This window comes from Sceloporus undulatus, chromosome 6 (genome assembly GCF_019175285.1).
Source record: "Sceloporus undulatus isolate JIND9_A2432 ecotype Alabama chromosome 6, SceUnd_v1.1, whole genome shotgun sequence".
NCBI lineage: Eukaryota > Metazoa > Chordata > Lepidosauria > Squamata > Phrynosomatidae > Sceloporus > Sceloporus undulatus.
The window spans coordinates 136,726,754-136,746,674 of record NC_056527.1 but is presented as its reverse complement, the minus strand read 5'-3'; the positions used below and the strand labels follow the sequence as shown (position 1 = coordinate 136,746,674).

Below are 19,921 nucleotides of genomic sequence, written 5' to 3'. Positions count from 1 at the left end.
TGACTTGGATCATCCAACATTACTGAAGGCAGACATGCTCCCATAGCCAGAACACGGTGTTAGAACGGATGCCTAAGCATCCATATAGAGATTGTGTTTCCCTTATCCAGAATTCTGAAATCTGAAATATTCCAAAAACCAAAACATTTTTCAGATGTGGCTGAGAATATTCCAAAAATCCATATAGAGTTTCCAAAAAGAAATAAAAACATTTCTTCCAGTACGCAAAGGGATCTTGTGGCACCCTTGAGAATAACTGAAAGAGAGAAGTTGGTAGCATGAGCTTTCATAGACTCAGATGCATGGGGCAGAGTGGAAAGTCCAGGCACAGACCACTATAAGCAGTCTCTGTGTGAGAATGTCCATAGGACTGCAAAATTTGGTGGTATGGAGATGAAGTGACATGGTCAGTTTCAAAAATGACGGTCAATGATTGTTGGGGAGCAAAGTCAGGATGTTGCCAAAAGCTAAGTTGAGTGGAAAACCATATGAATGAGCATTGGAATATAGTTTGGGAACCAAAAAGAAGACACGATGAACTGGCCAAGAGAGTCCCCATGAAGCTAGGGGTTAGCCAGCATTATAATGTTCATAGTGTGCCAGGTCTTGATTTTCCAGACTAACATGGTTATGTCTTTGATTTCTTCCAGGTCTGTATGGCATGGATATTAAGCAGTAGAGGGCAAAGAAAGCAAATGGTATAAAAGCCAAATCTAGGGAGCCAGCGTGGCATAGTGGTTTCAGCGTTGGGCTTGGACTCTGGAGACCAGGGTTTTAATACTGGTTCAGCCGTGGAAACCCACTGGGTGACCATGGGTAAGTCACAGTCTCTCAGCCTCAGAGGATGGCAATGGCAAACCCCCTCTGCAGATAGATAGGGTCCACCCATGATAGGGTCCACCCAAGGGTCGCCATAAGTCAGAAATGACTCGAAGGCACTAAAGAACAACAAATAAAAGCTAATTCTAGATTGGTTTTGAATCTGATTCTAAAACTAGATTCTAAAGAAGACAGAAAAAAACAAATGATCAGCAGTCAGTGTGAAACTGTATCAGAACACTTCTTATACCAGTAAAAGGAGAAATGGAGTGGCAATATAGTACATTTTGCTGGTTCCGTCAAAGCAGCAAAACTAAGTCAGATGTTCCACTTTCACTGTTTCACTCCCTCCCCACCCTCAGCCTCCTTTGTGCTAATGCTGCAGTCTGGAGTTATAATAAATCAAGTCCAAACAGCCAGAGATGTATGAATCCAAATTTATCCTCAAATTACACCTCTTCTTTCTTTCTGTACCTTCACCCCACCCCTTTATTCTTTCATCAGAAAAACGGAATGCAAAGATCGGCTACGATTTTTATTTGTAGACAACAAAATATGGTTATCAATTGATATCTGATAGCAAAGATAATGTTGTGTTTCAACTGATTTCTAGTTTCTAACACATAAGGCTAAAGGTAACGTGAAAGCCACCCATGGCTTTTCCCTTGCAAAACGTATGAAAAATAGGTAGTTTTCGAAGAGCAACACCTGTGTCAGTGGCTGTGGTCCCAGGTGACCAATTGCTGGAACGAAAGTTGAAAAGGGAATTGGAGATGTTATAGAAGAGGGACAAAAAAGAGCCTTGGGGATGGAATAGTTTCAGGTCTAAGCAGATGAAAAGGGGCATAGCATTTTAGTAACTGTGTGACAAGCAGAAATACAATCATGGATAGGCCATGTGAGGCTTAGGGTGCACCTCCACTGTACAAATAATGCAGTTTGACACCACTTTAGTACCATCCTACAGAATCCTAGGATTTGTAGTTTTGTGAGGCACCAGCACACTTTGACAGAAAAGGCTAAAGACTTGTCAAACTACAAATTCCAGGATTCTCTAGGATGGAACTACAGCACTTAAAGTGAGGTCCAAATGCAATATTTCTCTGATGCAGATGCACCCTTAGTGACTATATATGTAACAGCTGGAGATAACTATACAAAAAAGAAGAGGAGTACTTCCTGAGGATCCCAAAAATTGGTTGTAGGACAGATGTTTTTGAAAAAACGGTCATATTGGCTACAGCTGCTGGAAGCTGTAGTTCAATAACATTTGGAGGGCCGCATAATTGCCAACCTGACTGTACGCAAACAGCTGGAGTCAACTAAGATGGGATAATATAACTAAAGAAATGTAGTTCAGTTGGTATCATTGATGCCATAGGCCTCTCCAAAATAATTATTAGCATAATAATGTTAATATAAATTAACATTAATGAATAATATTAATATACATATAAAAGCACTGGTAAATCATCAAAAGGTCCATCTAGTTTTCCACAGCAGGGCACCCAGCAGCCTCTGGGAGGCTCACAAATGGGATATAAAAGCAGCAACACTCTTTTTAATTTTAAATGTTATTAAGCAGACAAATGCACATACTGTACAAACACAAAAGTAAGCCACAAGGATCAAGGCACCATTAATGTTGCTGCATGAGAGACTTATCACAATATCTATCATTTCAGCAATGCTTTTGATTTGCAGTACAAACAGTCAACAAACAACTGTCTGCCTATCCAAGTGGTACATATTCTTTCTTAGGGTAACAAATCTGAACATTAGTTCTGAACAATTGCCTGATCTGTTGTAATGAGTTAAAACTTTCCATTCTCAACCTATCACTTCCTCACACCCTTTTTTAGATTTCAAGAGGGAAGAATTAGGGAGGCAAGAGATGGCAGGCAAGAGGAGCAGAACGAGGACCACTGCCTCTTGGACCTTTAATTGCAAAACTGGTGAACCAGGTGCAAAATAGCTTAATCAAAACAGAAGACTGAACAACAATAGCAGCTGTTTGCTCCTGCAGCTTCTTATGCCAAGCATAGTTCAGGAAATGAAAGTTGATCATGATACAGTTCAGTTATTCAACCTTCCCTCCTTCCCTCTCCCTCCCCTCGCCTCCCAGGTTGCAAACTGGAACGCAGTGGAGCATGCAAATCCCAGGTCATAGGCTGAGATGGGAAGGGAAGGAGGGACCCCAAACAGTTTGGAGATGGAGAAACAACAAGTATGCCAACAATGAGGAGGTGGGCTACTGAAAAAGATGGAAACGGCAGCAAAATGAATTGGGGGAAGGAGTCAATGGCAAAATAGTGACTATTATGGCAGCTGCTGGAACAAAGAAAAGAGAAGCTTGCAATTCTCAGCCATATGATGATGATCACATACTATTTGGTTTACTTGCCCATGCCAGACCACCTTCTGTCATATCAGTATTCAGTAAATTTCCAGTTCTGCATGCACACTACAGAGAGAAGCTTAAAGCAGATAAAAACTGATAAGCATTCCCGTATCAGTTTTCTAATACAGCAAACTGTATTAGAGTTGCCAATTCAAGAATATTTCAGTCCAAAACCAGAGACCTAGGAACCTTTTGATTTTTCAGAAAAGTGGCGCTGGTGATGTTACATGGGTCCAGTCCCTGATGGTGACTCCATTAAACATCAACTGCAGTTGCACAGAGTATGCCATTTCCGTAAAAGATAAGCCAGGTCAAACAAATGAGGAAAATATATAGGAGACATGATGGATTCCGAAGGAAGCATCTTCTTTAAGTTGCAAATGGACATTAAATTTCATGGACTTGGAGAATCTCCCAGTGACCACAAGGCCAAAGGAGGTGGTGTCAGCCTGCAAAAAGCCCTCCCTGCCATCTGCACTAAGACCAGAAACAGCAAATTGCAGGCCTAACATCTTCATTTTTCCCATCCTGTTTATTTTAATGAAGAAGCCAGTGTGACTTTGAAAGCTTGCAACATGTAATTGTGCATTTTGGTTGGTCAATTAAAGATATCATTGTTTGGATGTCATTGGAGGAAAATATATGTACACCCAGTTTTCAAAGCAGTGCTCCTGCCCTGAGATTCCTTCCCCTCACCCTGAGGACTAGAGACTCAAGGCAATCCTATCAAGGACCCAAAACTAACTCACATAGTGTGTGCTGCCATCTGTGACTGCATGTTTCACCACTTCACCAGGAAACCAAAAGCAGTAGTTATTAGATCGCCTGAACGCCTTTCAGCATTTAGTGTAGTCAGCTTAATTGTAAGCATGTCCTCTCCATCCCAGTACAATCCACTCATGAATTTCATTTGGACATGACCTAAACCGTGTTGCTCCTATTACTTGACAAAAGCATTAGTATCCATTTGTCCCACACATGTAATACTGTCTGCACAATGTTTCAAATATATCTTGATTACCTTCTATAGTGATGTCCTTCTCAGAATATAACCAGAATTGCTGCTATTATATTTGCAAAGTCAATAATGCTTCAAAAAGCTCTTGACATCTATACAATTGCCTTAGTCGGCAGTTTCTTCCTTCTCTGGTACCCAGGGTTGGCATTTTTAGATTTATGCTAAACAAAAAACACCGGCAAGGATAATTGCCTTTGCATTGGTTACTGATTTTGCACAATAGCCACCCCCAACATCCTGTTATTTCTAGAAGAATGGAAAGTATACACACCAATCGTGCAATATTTCCAAAGATTCTGAAACTATGCACAGTGTGTGTGTGTGTGTGTGTGTGTGTGTTATGCAAGGGAAATGTCAATTTAGGAGGAAATGGAAATATGTGCAATATTTACCTTTTATCAAACGATATCTTCCTTTACTAGTTTTAAGAACATAACATAGAGTCATAGAGTTGGAAGGGGACTCATATGCTGTCAAGCCCAATCCCCGGCTCAATCCAGAATCTCCAGCTAGAGCATTTTATGAGAGTTTAGGGTTTGTATTTTATTTATTAAAAAGGACCCACCATTACTGGCATTATCTCACCTAAACATGGAAAAATAGAAATAGCAACACACTCCATGAATAAAAACAAAAATTAGAGTTGGGCAATATCTTTAAATAGGACCAAGGGCCCTTTCGCACGCCACAATTATAGCACTGTTATTCCACTTTAGTGTCATGAATCAATCCTATGGAAACCTGGAATGTTGCGTGGAAGGAGTTGCAATTCTCAGAGAGAGTTGTCTAGTGCTTTCTCAAAATATAAATCCTAGGATTTGTGCCATGGCAGTTAAAGTTGAATCATATCAACATGATATGACAAGGGAAAGATGGCCTAGGGAAAGGATTGCAGAAAAATAGGAGGAAGATGGCACAGAGACAAGGAAAAACTATAATAAAGATAGGACAGCCAGCCAGCCCAAGGGGAAATAATTGAAGGGGTTTGGGGGAAACTATGGTGTGTTACAGACCACCCAGAAGGGGCAGTCTCACGCCGCTGCTGGTTGCTGCGGCCGGGAACCGCAGCATCCAAACCGCGCGGTTCCTGGATGCAGCAAAGAAAAAGCGCCGAAATGGCGCTTCTTCTTCCGCCCCGGATGAGATGCCACGAGGTGCTACTCGTGCACTCGCATCATCACATCCGGTGTGCGACATGCGGATGCTATGCATCCAGCACGTAAAGATGGCGGCGCCTGTGTGTATAGGGCGCCGACATCTTTATGCCCTCATCACGTGCTAGGGGTGAGGCCGGTGTGGACGCTAGGTCCTTGGCCAACCCCTAGCACATGATGGGGGCGCCGGAAGAGCCCGTCTATAACGGGCCTATGCTTGATTAAATAGTTCAAGGGTTAATGTGTGATCTAAGTGTGTAAAAATGAACTTCTACTTGTTTCTTTTCTTTTTTCTACAACTTTCTTTCTGTTCCTGTTAAATTTTGATAGAGAGTCTGGTTACACTTACTGTACTACAGTGAACCCATTGAACAACATATCTACTGGTCCATCTAGGGATCACCTTGCAAACCAAGGACTTGATCCAGGGAGAGATCTTGAGGGGCAAGAGGGCAAGGCGAGGGACAGGAACCAAAGGGCTTGGAACTATGGGGCCATCCTGGAGAAGAGATCCATCACATACATTTGCTGCCAAGTGTCAGGATCTTGTAAGGAGACCTATGTGGTTAGGAGAAAACCAAAAAGAGGACTGGGGTGGGCAGTTGGTACAGTTTCACCAAACATGGTGTATTGGGATTGAATTAGATGGCCAACATCATCTCTTTCAACTCTAAGCTTCTATGATTCCAGTATATCAACTTTCCCTCTAAAAAATTAGAAGAAATTTTCAAATGGAAAGACTAGATGACCTCCTACGTATTTTCCAGTTATGAATCTAAGATGGGAAGGAATCAGTTTTATCAAGGAACAAGCCAGATATTTTTTTTTTCCTGCTACAAGGCAGTTTCATTTCTGGGGCAAACAATTGCTAATACCCAGTTTAGACAAACATTGGGTGTAAACCAATTTTCAATCTGCCTATCACTTACATGAATATATTATTAATCTTCCATAAAAATAGTATCATTCAAATGCTGAATTATGTGGGGTAACACCCTGCTTCCCAAAGTGGGCAGTGTGTGGCGAGAAGCCCACAGTCAGGCTCAAAAGGCAACAGTCGGTCAGACCTTTACTCTGTCCAGCCCAGTATTGATTATTCTCATTCAAAGCAGATCTCCTTAGTGAGAGATCTTTTCCAGCCCTATCTTTTCCATGAAGGTGTCAAGGACTGAACACTGGGTCTCCTAAATTAAATATAAACCATGCACTCTAGGCAAGTGCTATTCAAAGTGATGCTTGGGAGATCAGTACTGGCCCAGAAGCTATGGCTACCAGTCAGCAGCTAGCTTCCAGGAAAACATGCAAATGCAACAACAATATATGGTGCAAACCCAATAGCTTGGTTTATTGGTGTGGGTGAGAATTGTTGATCTATCACATCTGGTAGTTTCAGAAGCACTGCTCCATGCTCTGGGCCTTCTCATCCACCAAAACCTACCTGTCGTCATGCATTCGGGGGCTCAGGAATCGGGATGCATCATCATCATGGCTGCTCTGTTGGCTGCTTTGTTGGCTGCTGTAGAAACAGATACGAGGGACTAGTGAATAGGTCTTCCAACAGCACTGGTTAGCTCAGACTACAACAGACAAAAGTTTATTCAGAAAACTTATACTTTTTCTAGGTGCTTTGGTCATTATTGTGTACCCTCAAGTGATTTCTGACTTGTGGCAACCTAAGATGAAGTTACCATGTTCTCTACACCTGATTTGTTATGAGAAAACACAGTTTGGCTGACTATGGCGCGTTACAGACACGCTGAAGCGGTGTGCTAGGGTTGTCTTGGTACATATTAGGGTTGAGAAGGGATGCCCCTAATCCTAATATGGACCGAGTCCGTACAAAATGGCGGCACCTGTTCCACACAGGGGCCACCATCTTGACGTAGCGGACGCGTTGTGTCCACACGTCGCACAGCACAAATGACGCCGCGAGTGCGCCATTGTTGCCTTGCAGCGTCATTAGCGCACCGCAAAGAGAAGCACCATTTTGGGGCTTCTTATTTGCAGCGCGGAGGAGACACGCGGTTTGGACGCTGGGGCTCCTTCGCGCTGCAACCGGCGGCCCATGTGATTAAAATGTTCCTCATTCTATTTGAGTAGAATGTGGTCCCATCACAGAGGAGATCAGGCTTTTTGCATGCGGGAGGATGGAGAGGAACTCCACAAATCTGAAAAAGGCTTTGCAGTTGAATGTGGATGTGCTCAGGAAAGTGAAGACAATTGAACGTCAACAGGAATTTGCAAAAATCCTCAGCAAATCACATAATACTCTTATGTGTATACTAGCCCTTAGTGAACGAAAGTTGAGCTGTATGGAATTCTTCTTAGGAATTTGCACACTCTGTCCACAAGATGTCATAAGATATTACAGCTTGCTCCTCAGCTGCCAATGTTTGCCAATACCTAATGCATAAGAAACCGTCACATGAGGCAAAGACCTCTTTGAAACTCCTTGTTTTTTCTACTACACAGTTAACATAATATTCTATCACTCTCAAGACCATCTGGCCATTTTTGTCCATTTCTTGCAATTGCTATGATGGGCTGAGGTACCAAAACAAAACAAAGCAAACTCCTCAGTAATGAATATTTCTAACTTCTGCCTTTCCACATGTGACATGCTTTTCTCTGATTTATCCTTGGAATCAGTATATATTCCGGTGGTGTCACTAGAGTTGCTGTCACCTAGTGCAGTATGGTGTCACTGCCCAATCCTCCCATACTACACCATGCGGAACCCTTAGTAATGTTTTGTGTACTAACGTTACTAATAAATTGTAATTCCCATATATCACTGAACACAATGGCAATAGTTGTGACAGAGACAACTTGCAAAATTAAAACTATACCATTAAATGACAATATCAGACACACGGCCTAAATGTACTTACATGTCCATAGTTTCATGTGGTTAAAGTGAAAATTTGGTAAGAAGTGATTTTTTAATGAATGTTTTTTAAACTGGGGCCCTCTAAGTGGCAAGAGCAACGAGGACGGTAGGGACCTCTGCTGATCCCACTGCACCAAACATAATGGCCTTCATTTGCCCCATCACTGTAGCACCCAAGTTACCATGACCCTTGAGCAACTGCTACCACCATAGTTACCATGTGTCTGAACACAACCACTCCAACAATACTATTGTGGCATTTTCAAAGGCACATGGGTATAATAGAAGGATAATTTATTAAACAGAAGATCAACACACAGTTAAAGATTACCTGGGTATATAGAAGATTATGGTTACAGAATCTCAAGACTTTGTTGTGTTTGTTACTTATTTAACTCCTCCAAATCCCAATTGACTCTAACATATCTCATTCTTTACCTATCTCTTTACAATCGTAGCAGAACCTAACTATCTGTCCTAACTGACCAAAAACACTAACCCGCTTCACTTTCTTATCTTTCACTCAGCTCCTCACTGTCATATCTCTGCCTGACTATATCTCTAAATGGCTTACCTCCTTATCTCTGACCAACTGTCATTTACACCAGCTTTTTAAAAAATCAGTTCAATTCAACCAGTCACTGGAACATTCCATGTTTACCCTCTCCCAAGAGATCACTTACTTTAAACATATTAATCTACACATAAATATATTACAAACACAACCATATTTTAATAAACACAACTACAGCAAAGTTAAAACATCACAAGGGCCACCACCTTCATACATTACTTGCAAGTTTCTTGAATGCATCTGATTTGGCACAGTAGAAAACAGGATGCTGCATCAGATAAACCCATCTAGCAGGACTTTCTTTATGTTCTGCAAAGATGAAGGCAGCAAACTCAGCAAGAGGTATTTCCTCCAACTCTTTCATCTCCGTCTACCCTCAACACTGTTGTTGTTGTTGTTGTGTGCCTTCACATTGTTTCTGACTTATGGTAACCCTAAGGCAAACCTGTAATGGGATTTTCTTGGCAAGATTCATTCAGAGGAGGTTTGCCATTGACTTCTCCTGGGGCTGAAAGCATGTGATTTGCCCAAAGTCACCCAATGGGTTTCATGGGCGAGTGGGGAATCAAACCCTGGTCTCCAGAGACATAGTCCAACACTCAAACCACTACGCTACACTGCCTCAACACTACAGAAAGGAAAAGGCTGAGGCTGTTTTGTACACAAGGCATAGCTGCAGGTAGACAGGGAACTGAAAGAAGCACACAGTTGAGATCATGGCCAGAATCAAGTCTTCAAGTCATCTGTCAACTTATAGCAACCCCATATGGTTTTCTTTAATATGGTTTTCTTAGGCAAAGAGTACTCAGAAGTGGTTTGCCATTGCCTTCCTCTGATATACAGCCTACATTTCCTGGTATTCACTGGCAGTCTCTCATCCAAGTACTAACCAGGGCTGACCCTGCATAGCTTCCAAGATCAGATAAGACGTGGTGCCTTTAAGATATTTGGACACCACACTAGAGATGTAGTGCTGCATAGTGGTTTGAGTGTTGGACTACAACTCTGGAGACAAGAGTCTGAATCCATGCTCAGCCATGGAAATCCATTAGGTGGGCAAGTCACACACTTCCAACCTCAGAGGAGGCCAATGGTAAACTTCCTCTGAACAAATCTTACCAAGAAAATCCCACGATAGAGCTCCCTTAGGGTCACCATAAGTCAGAAATGACTTAAAGCCACACAACACACACACACACACAAAAAAAAAACTGTTGCATAAACAGCTACATTTTTTCAGAGAATACATAAGTGTAGTCCCTAGAGAAGTAAGTCATTTCACATGCGCATACAAGAAACTCTCTCACTTTTGACTTAGTGAGTGGAGAGCTGGGGTCCTGATACCTATTGACATGATCTTGGTTCATGCCTTTTCATTCGTAAATTGAAAGCAATGCATAAACAATCAGCTTAAAAACGATGGCTATGGAACCCCTGTCCCAGCTTTTCCTTCCTGTTCACCTCCTGTTTCAGGAAAGCAGCTGCTGCTCCTTCTTCTTCAGAGCCAGAGACAAAAGTTGCTACTTGAAACTGAGACCCCCTGAACAATTGTTTTGAAGAGGGTGTAAAGAGGGATGCCAGCTTCTCATAGTAACTGCTGCATTGCCATTTAATCACTCTTCACTTCTGAATTTTAAATGTTCTCTCGAGGGTCTAGGAAGGAGCGTGATAATGAAAATGTTTTATATCTGATGTTCCTATCACTGAGATTTGCAGTACCAAGGGTAGAGGCTTTATGAGTCCCAGAAGTCTAATAACACAAGTTCCTTTAGACTCCAGGCAGATAAAGCATATATGAGACGTTACGAATTTAAAAGGGCTTTTGCAGCAGATACACAGGATGAGCACAGAGTAGTCCTATTTCTGAGGCAGTTTGCTGTCATCCCCATTCCCTAAAACAGCAGACTCCAATGGTTTGGTCTATATGCTGCTCCACATTCCTTTCACTGGTCCAGAGCATTCCATATGGACATCAAACTCACCAGCACAAAACTCTGCTTCTTCTCTATGGGAAAATCCTGTTATATGCATCAAATACGCTTACAAACAGGAAAATATGTACATCTCAAATGATATGCTTCACCCATACAGCTTGGGCATCTTGGATGTCCATCCCAGCTGGGAAGTTTGGCCCCACAAGAGATGCACTTATTAAACAACGCCAGGGAGAAGTTCAGGCCCCAAGGGCAAGTGTGGCTTCAACAGCCTAATGCAACATGGCAAAGGCAAAGGACCTTATTGCATTGTTTAAATAACCCACCTTACCTCTTCTAAATTGAAGTGTAATTAGGTTCTGTTTCAAGGAATTTGCCACCAAAGTCGCCTGGCAAGTCCAGCCCGGCTGCAGCCTGGGTCCTTGGCATGCTTCAGTGGCAAAATCTTTGCAATAGGACCCAGCTGCCTCCAGAATTACACTTCAATTCAGGAGCGGTAAGCCAGGTTATTTAAGTGGTGTGATAAGGTCCAAAATGAACACAGCAAAGCCAAAACTTTACAGGTGGAAATGGTTTGGCCCCAGCAAGAGGCCAGATCCAGGCATCAGTAGACCCATCTGCCTACTGATGGACACTTACCTCATTTCCCCAAAGCTGAGTAGAATCAGGCTTCAGTCTTTGCAGAGCTTAGACTCTGACCAATGGGCTCATGATTTACTCTCTCACACTCAGCTTGGTGACACATTTATCCAAACTCTGACACTGAATACCTCTTCTTATGGTCACAAGTCAATTGCAACTCATGTTCTGCACCTCATATAAGAAACTCACATACTGAAAAAAAATCAGTAAAAATTAACCAACTTGATGTAACTATTAAACCTTCCAGTCACCATTTCTTTCTCAGTTTTGCCATTCTCTTGAGTTGAGGACAGTCAAGGATCACGTGAATAGCAAAGTTCACATAACAGACTGAGTGCACGATACTGAGCAGATCTTGCATTTGCACAGCAAGTATGGCCTGTACAGAAGACATTTTCTTCTAATGTTGTTTATACTTTCTGGGAGGTATTTAAAGCAAATATTTTAAATAATCCTTAACAAATGCAGCAGGTGACATTTTATCTGCATCACTCCAGGATAGTGTATTGGTTTCAATGTTGGACTATGACTCTGGAAACCAGCATTCGAATCCTTGCTTGGCCATGTAAGTCCACTGGGTGACCTTGGGCAAGTCACACTCTCTCAGCCCCAAAGGATAGCAATGACAAAAATCCCTCTGAAGAAACTTGCCAAGAAAACCCCTAAGGGTCACCATAAATTGGAAGTTCGTCGAAGGCACACAATAACAACAATAGCTATAGATCGTGAAAATACCTTAACTACTGTCCCTGTATTTCCTTGCAGCAGGCTATTGGAGACTCTGGAAACAATTACTACAAGGAGAAGGAAATATTTTTAAAACATTAATTTTGACAGAATTTGCTGTCAAGGAACTTTAGAGAGTAGTTCTGAATTGCTGTTCTGCTGTCAAACTCAGGAGCTACCACATCTTGTATCCAACGGTCCCAGATGGGAAGCTACCAAAGTTACATACTGGAGCATCTTGAGAGCAGTAAAATAGAGTCAAGGCACTGAGGCTGATCATGGCAGGTCTCTGGACTAAACCTGCCCACTAGATAGACATCTTCTAGGCAGGAAGGTCTATAAAGGCCTTCCTATTTGGACTAGGATTCTGACTAAGCAACAGTTTTTCTTATTGTGTTGTTTCAGTGTGCTAGGGCTCATCTATACCATCCAGAATACTCTGGGCTGCTACTGGAGTATTCAGGTCCTAAAGCAGTGCTTCCTAAACATCAGTCCTTGTGGTGTTTGGGACTTCAGCTCCCATCAGTCTCAGCCAACTTAGGCAACGGTTCTGAGAGATGAAGTTCAAAACACTTGGAAGACCAGAGTTTGGGAACTACTGCCTTAGAACCACTGCCCAACTCATGCCAGGTTGCACAGTGGGACATGTATGCAAAGAGCCACCTGACATTGTTACAAAGTGCCCTGGATTTTCCTGCAAAATCTGAAGCAAACAGTGAGGTTTCTTGCACTGGTTTACCCAGGGATTGGGTGGATTTGGTGCAGTACTGACCTTCCCCCATGAAGAACGTATGTAGTAAACCAGGGCTTTGGTCCTGTGTTGTGTAGTCAGGTTATGAGGAGGGAAGGGAGAAACAGTGAAAATGGGTCATACAGATATGCCCTTAGTCAGTTCTGACATCTTCCATCAGTCTGCAGCTCCAATTTGCAGACTGATGAATCCCCTCCGTCTGCTGGCTTCCCCTCTTAAATTGCCACTCCGGGAAAACTAGATGTTGTTTCAGTATATAGTTGGGCTGGAATCACTACAGAAAACACACATGCACAAACACACATACACCCTTCCTCACATTGCAAGCTGTTGGCACAACCATAGATACTGAAGCAACTGTGTAGTTTTAACTACTGGTGTTTTTACTGAAACTGGAAGAGCAAAGGCTAAGAAACACAAGCCCTCAATACACTTAGTTGGAATATAATTTTCTGGAGCCCTAAAGTGCAAAATGTTATGGGGGGAAAAGTGAAGCAGCATGGTTTCTGTCTAACTTGGGAGTGTTTGGCTGAGCATATTATATTGCCACAGAATTTCACAGACCCAAATTCCTTGAAGCAAATTAATTTTATTCCCCCCCCCCAATACAGAATTCCTGAGAGGAATCATTTAAATGGAGTTAAAGGATATAAATCCAGATACAGACAATACTTGCTTTGCATGCCAATTCTTCACATGAGTGTGCAAGAGAAAACAAAAGGAATCATGACTACCACTAAGCAACAAAGAGAGCACTTTTTATGTGCCGCTGAATTACAGATGCAACAATGTTATATTCATAACAGGTGAGAAATTGTGCTCATATTTGCAGTGAGTTTTTGAGTCTTGAAATCTGTAAGTAATTCTATTGTATGAAATGTGCTAAAAAGTACTTCTTCTTCAGCCTTGGAGCTATGTGATTTCAATGTGATATATAAGGGAGAGTGATTTAAATAAACATATTTGCTTCTTGTGGATTGCCACTATTAGACCACTGTAGTGTGTACTCTCTGGCTGCATCTTCACTGCAGAATTAATGCAATTTGACACTGCTTTAACTCCCATGATTCAGTGTTATGGAATTCTGGGATTTGTAGTTTGGTGAGATATTTAGCCTTCTCTGTCAGAGAACAAACTACAAACCCCGGGATTCCATAGGATGGAGAACAGTTAGTCTTCCGGCCTGTTAGTGGAGTCATATTGTGCTAAATAAAGACATGCTCTATGAAAATCAATTAAAAATGACCTCTGGCTTATTTGCAAGGTTGGGGCTAATTTTAAGAAAGCAAATAGCAAATGGGAATTTGAATTATCAGCTTATAGTTGTTCTGATCTTATAGCCTATAAATAATGAAACAGTTGTTTAACAGCTGTTAAATAATAAAATAGCTTCTTTCTCTGCAGTGCTGAGAAACATTGTTCCCTTTCAGTTGTCTTGGAATTTAATCCATTTGCCTTCATAAATAAAACCCGGATGTTTCCCTTGATAGGCAACATGCAGAATTTCTAGATGCTTTCAGATTTGCCATCATGCAAATAGATTCCAGTGTTAGTGTAAGCAACTTCTGCATGCTTACAGAGTTCGATTCCCCGCTCAACCATGGAAACCCACCAGGTGCCCTTGGTCAAGTCACATGTTCTCACCTCTAGAAAACCCTGGCAGAAATGACTTGAAGGCACACAACAACAGCAACAAACTTCACAAATAACATTTTATTTACACAATAAGTATGACAGTATACACACACAGGTTGCTCTTCACATCTCTATGATCAAATCTACGCTACACTGTTTGACACCACTGTGAGCTCAAGAAGCACTGGAAGTGTCATTTGAAGGCTAGATACCATCACAAATAAATCCAGCCAAACTCAGTGGGACTTCTCAGAAAAGCTGTTCGGATTTGGGTCAAGTTCACATGGACCAGAATATTTCGGGAGCAGACCAAATTATTCCGACACTGGAACTGCCTCAGTATACCTTTGTTACCTGGACACTCCATTGCCACAAAGGGAAGTTCTTTTCATATGCATCCTATTGTGCCTGCTGGCACCAGTGCCACTTGTGCACATTATTCACTCTGAGGCCAGAAAAAGGTACCCAGCATCAATTATGTTCTGATCTCAGAGTGAGGAATATGCACCAGCAGTGTTGGCACTGGGCGGCACAGCAGGACACATCACAAGCAACCACTTGGCATCGTAACGGAGGGCTCCAGATCTTCTAGGAAGATTGGAGCAAACATTTTTTTTAAAAAAGGTGTCAGTATCTTAGGTTCAGTGCTGAACTGGCCAGTTGTCATTCTGGACAGTTCACACCAGAGCCAGGGATTGAGCCCTGAGTTATCCACACTCCTCTCACCAAGATTATGGGGAGCGGACATTTTATTTGGCTCATATGGAGAGCCCCTTGGGTTCCTTCAGAGTTGTAGGAAGTAAGGGGAAACTCATATACTTGATTGGAAAATGAAATTCAAGACAGCACTGGAATTAGCATCCCAGAAGGTTATTTAGGGCATCTCCAAGAGTGTCTTCAAGGAAGCCAAAGAGACATATTGAGAAAAGATCCTCATCAACACAGGTAGGCACTTAGTTCGACATCTTTCTTGCTCAGTATACCGAAAAACATCAAAGTTCACTGGGGGAACCTTAGACCAAGCACCATCTCTTTGTCTAAGCTACTTTAATGGTTGTTCTGGTGATAAAGAGATAGTATAGGAGGGAGCACATGTAATTTAGCTTCTTGGAGAAAGCCAAGATAGCAAGGCAGTAAATAAGCAAATAGATTCTTTGTAAACTTCTTTCTAAGGCAATATGCAAGCTAGCCGGAAGATGGCACTGGAGAGCCTGATAAGAAGAAACATAACAAAATGAATTGATATTGTCACTTGAATTTCAGAGAACAAGGTTGCTCACTCTGGACTAGCCAATTAAAGGCATGAATCTGAGAAGCAAGGAGAGAGGTCAAGGATCTGATTCAAATGTCACACAAACACACAGTCTGGTGCCAATTTGTTTTAGATTAATGAAGGACCTCTTCTGTGGCTATGCTTGCACATGAGTTTGACAAGACAGTTGTAGAATATAATGGTGGGTGCAAATGCCCTGCACTATACATGTGATTGTTGCTGCTGCTACTGTTGTTGTTGTTGTTGTTATGTGCCTTCATGTCATTTCACCTTTCCTAAGGTGAATCTATCAAGGAGAGCTTCTTCATATTCTTCTTTTGGCAAGATTTGTTCAAAGGAGGTTTGCCATTGCCTTCCCTTGAGGCTGAGAGCATGTGCCTTGCCCAAAGTCACCCATTGGGCTTCATGGCCAATCTGGGAATCAAACTCTGGTCTCCAGAGTCATAGTCCCACATTCAAACCACTATGCCACACTGGCTCTCATACATAAGGTTACTGGAATGTTTATCTCATGCCCCAGTTTTATCTCTGGTCTATGCTGACTTCAAGTAATTTGGTTATATTGATGTCAGTTATAACTACACTTAAGTGGTAAAACTAGCCATAGAAGTGTCTTCGGCTACTTCACTGAATGACATATTTTGCATTATGTATACACATGAATTTGAAAGTCTGTTCGCAACTGTGGTATTCTGGTTGCTACTGATAAACCTATACAGTGGCTTTGGATTTTTCTCCCAATGGATTTGGCACCATTAGTTAACTACATTTTTTGTACACAGTCATAAACAATAGAAAGTCACAAACAAGTGTCATAAACGATACAGAGTCACAAACAAACACTGAACACAAACAATGCAAAGTCACAAATACATGCATGACTTACTGTAAAAAGAATTATATCCAAATATGAGAAAGTTAATTAGCTGGTGATTCATCCACAGTGAGTGACTTAGCTAAGGGAGCACTACATCATGTAGTAAGAAGTAATTAGTTCTGCACACATTATTATTCAAACGCCTCTAACTAAGGTTGCCTGTTCTTTCCTTTCTTTTTTCCTTTCGTTTGACAGCATTTCATCGTACACACATAGCACAAATAAAGACAGAGCAAGAAAACAAACATTAACAAAAACACAGAGAAGACTTGGTGGAAAAACACATGGGTGCCTTGATTCTGATTGTCAAAATAATTTTCTCAGTGCTGTTTTGAACATTTAGTGGGCTGTGATGGCAAACTCCCTCTGAACAAATCTTGTCACGAAAAACCTATGATAGGGTCACCGTAAGTTGGAAACAACTTGAAGCACACCGTAACAACACAGCAATGTGCAAGGTTCCTTTTGTGTATATACAATGACTGATTACCAAGCATTTACAAAAGTGCTGTGTTCCCCCCCCCTGCCCCCATCGTGTAGACTTTGGGTTTATTGCTCTGACTCAAAAAGCAAAAAAGGACCAACAGAAATAGGTAAACTAAACAAAGAATATAAGACCTGAATACACAATCAGGATACAATGGATCAATCCCATTGTATCCTGCCCACAAATTTGGCCCATTCCCATCCCTGGCACCCATCTGGTCCAGTATGGCAATGGGTAGGTGTTCAGATGCCTACCCATGCCACACGATGGAATTGCCACCTCCTTGCCTATCACTGCCAACACTATTCTGTATGCAGCCCCCCACTATGGCCTGTGAGGATGGAAACAGGTTGTTGGCTTCACCCACATGGCCAGGTGCCCCTTTCCAATGTCACAGACCATGTCTGGGGCCTGCATGTAGAATGGCAATGGCAGCAGCAGGTAAGGGGGCATGTGGCCACCTGGTCTACTATGTGGTCTACCATGTGGTCTACTAGTTGGTCTTTTTAGACTGTCTAAGAACCAAGTGAGCCCGGGTTGGGCCAAATTTGCCAGACTTGTGTCCAGTCTGCCCATCCCCAACTGTTGGCTTGCATCATCTAAACAGGCTTATGCCAGGATTGGTGGGACACAGGCCTTTTGACCCATGAGTACTGCCCCATAGTAGCAATATATAATATTTATAGTCACTACAAATAGCAAATGAACATGACTACAAAATGCAAAATTGACTGGAATACCACATTGGGCTATCAAAATGCAAAACTGAATAGCATAGCAATACTAATTTCTCAGACATATTCATTTTCCAAACTCTATCCATACCATAGTACTAAAAGTCTTGAAGGGGGCTTCTGTTTGCTACCTCATGTCTGGTGGCTGCCAGCAGCATCCTAATTAGAGTTCTGTGCCTCAGGGTTTTGTTTTTCCTTCCACGATGGACAGAAGAACCGGCTCGCCATTGCAGTCAGTGCATGTGCTGCTCAATGATGTGAGGAGCCCAGGGAAAATTGCAATTTCAACAGATGCCAATACTTTTGGTGTGAATCATTTTAACTTGTACCAGATTTGTAATTTGTTTTTGATGCAGTGGATTGCATTTCCTTTTAAAAAATCTGCCAGTCTTTGGGGAGTTGAATCCGAAAGATGGATGTGGTTGCCATGGCCCCGATCTGGCTGTAAAAGGGGCAACTACTTACTTTGTGTGGTGATGATGATAGGTAATTTTAATTTTTCTGGTTGTCTCATCTTGGTTTTGACCAGTAGCAGCCCAGCCTGACAGAAACTATTTTTAATACTGTATTGTTTGTAAAAACGTGTGGGGTGGGAAGGTGAGGTGGGGGAAGAATACAGCTGTACTATTTTCCATAGTGAGCAATTTCCCTCTTACATCTCTGTATGCTCAGAAAATCCTAAAAGGAACATATTTTAATATCGAGGGTGGAGACTGGTCTCAATTGGTCTATGGGATCCCTTCCAACTCTATGATTCTATGATCCCTAACAAGCATAACCAATGGCCAGTTGTAATCAAACAGCATTGTGCCGATCCATCTCAGACTTAGGTATGTTCAGCCTTAAGGCTGAGGATATAAGATGCATGAATTGTTTGGGACATTGTTTCCTGCTTTTATTTTTTGTTCATGGTGTACTTATTGCTATGCTCCATCCCCTTGTCCTTTTTGACTATCTGACTGCCAAGGCCATAACTTTGTAACTGTTTTGGGAATCGCATAGTGCTATTGAGACAAATGTTTGACCTGAAGATTACTGCAGAAGTGCATAATATCATTCTCAGGGACAGAATTTGTTATCTTATGGTCCCGAAATTATCTGGGACTTTCAAGTACATGCTGCACTCATGATCCCCCAACCCCAGTTGCCAAAATGGTACTTATGCAAAATGACAGGCCTCTAGTCTGAAGCAACAAAGACCTTTCTCCTAATGTGGGAGGAATTCCACGTTTTCACACACAAGGAGAGAATGCCTCTTCTAAGACTATAAGTACATTGTGACTTCTTCTCTGATGGTTTAAAACCAAATCAACCTGAAATATTCACAGTGGCATCACTAGGTTAGGCATCACCTGGTGCACTAACTTATGTATCCTCAGCCCCCACTGATCTCTTTCCATTCCACACCATACAGAATCCTTTGTAATGTTTTGGGTGCTAATATTACTTGTAAATCGTAATTCCTATCCATCACTGAATGCCATAACAATAGTTTTTTGTGGGTTTTTCGGGCTATGTGGCCATGTTCTAGAAGAGTTTATTCCTTAGGTTTTGCAAGCATCTGTGGCTGGCATCTTCAGAGAAGACCAGATAAACTGTTATCCTCTTCACATTTCCAAAGGTAGCAATATCAGCAGAACAGATCACTGTTCAAGACAGAAAGGACTGTATTTGAAAAGTCCAGTGTGCTTTGCTGTCACTACAGCTGGGTGAATTTGGAGCCACCCCTCTAGGAACAGCCAAGGTGCCATGCTGACCTTGGTATGCTAATGCTCCCTAATCCATGCAGTCCCTCAGCCTTTTTCCAAACACCATTTCAAAAATGTAGCTGGACACAGTGGGCACTGGTTAATAAATAAGAAAGCATTAGTACAGCTCCAGAACTCTGACATGTTTGCAGTTTTAAGGCAGCAGTATGCTTCTGAAGGCAAGATGCTGAGAAAGGGAGGGCATTGCCTTCATTCCTTGCTTGTGGGTTTTCTGAAATCACTCAACTAGAAGCAGTC

At 42.0% G+C, this 19,921-nt stretch overlaps 1 protein-coding gene across 9 annotated transcripts in view; it reads right to left on the bottom strand.

The window, feature by feature from the left end:
- GRAMD1B (GRAM domain containing 1B) overlaps positions 1–19,921 on the bottom strand; it is a 171,267-nt gene that overhangs the window by 99,127 nt on the left and 52,219 nt on the right. For all 9 annotated transcript variants that reach the window (XM_042472303.1, XM_042472292.1, XM_042472291.1 and 6 more), the window contains exon 3: positions 6,831–6,908. In XM_042472303.1, coding sequence (XP_042328237.1) covers positions 6,831–6,908 — 78 coding nt within the window. The remainder of the gene's footprint in view (positions 1–6,830; positions 6,909–19,921) is intronic.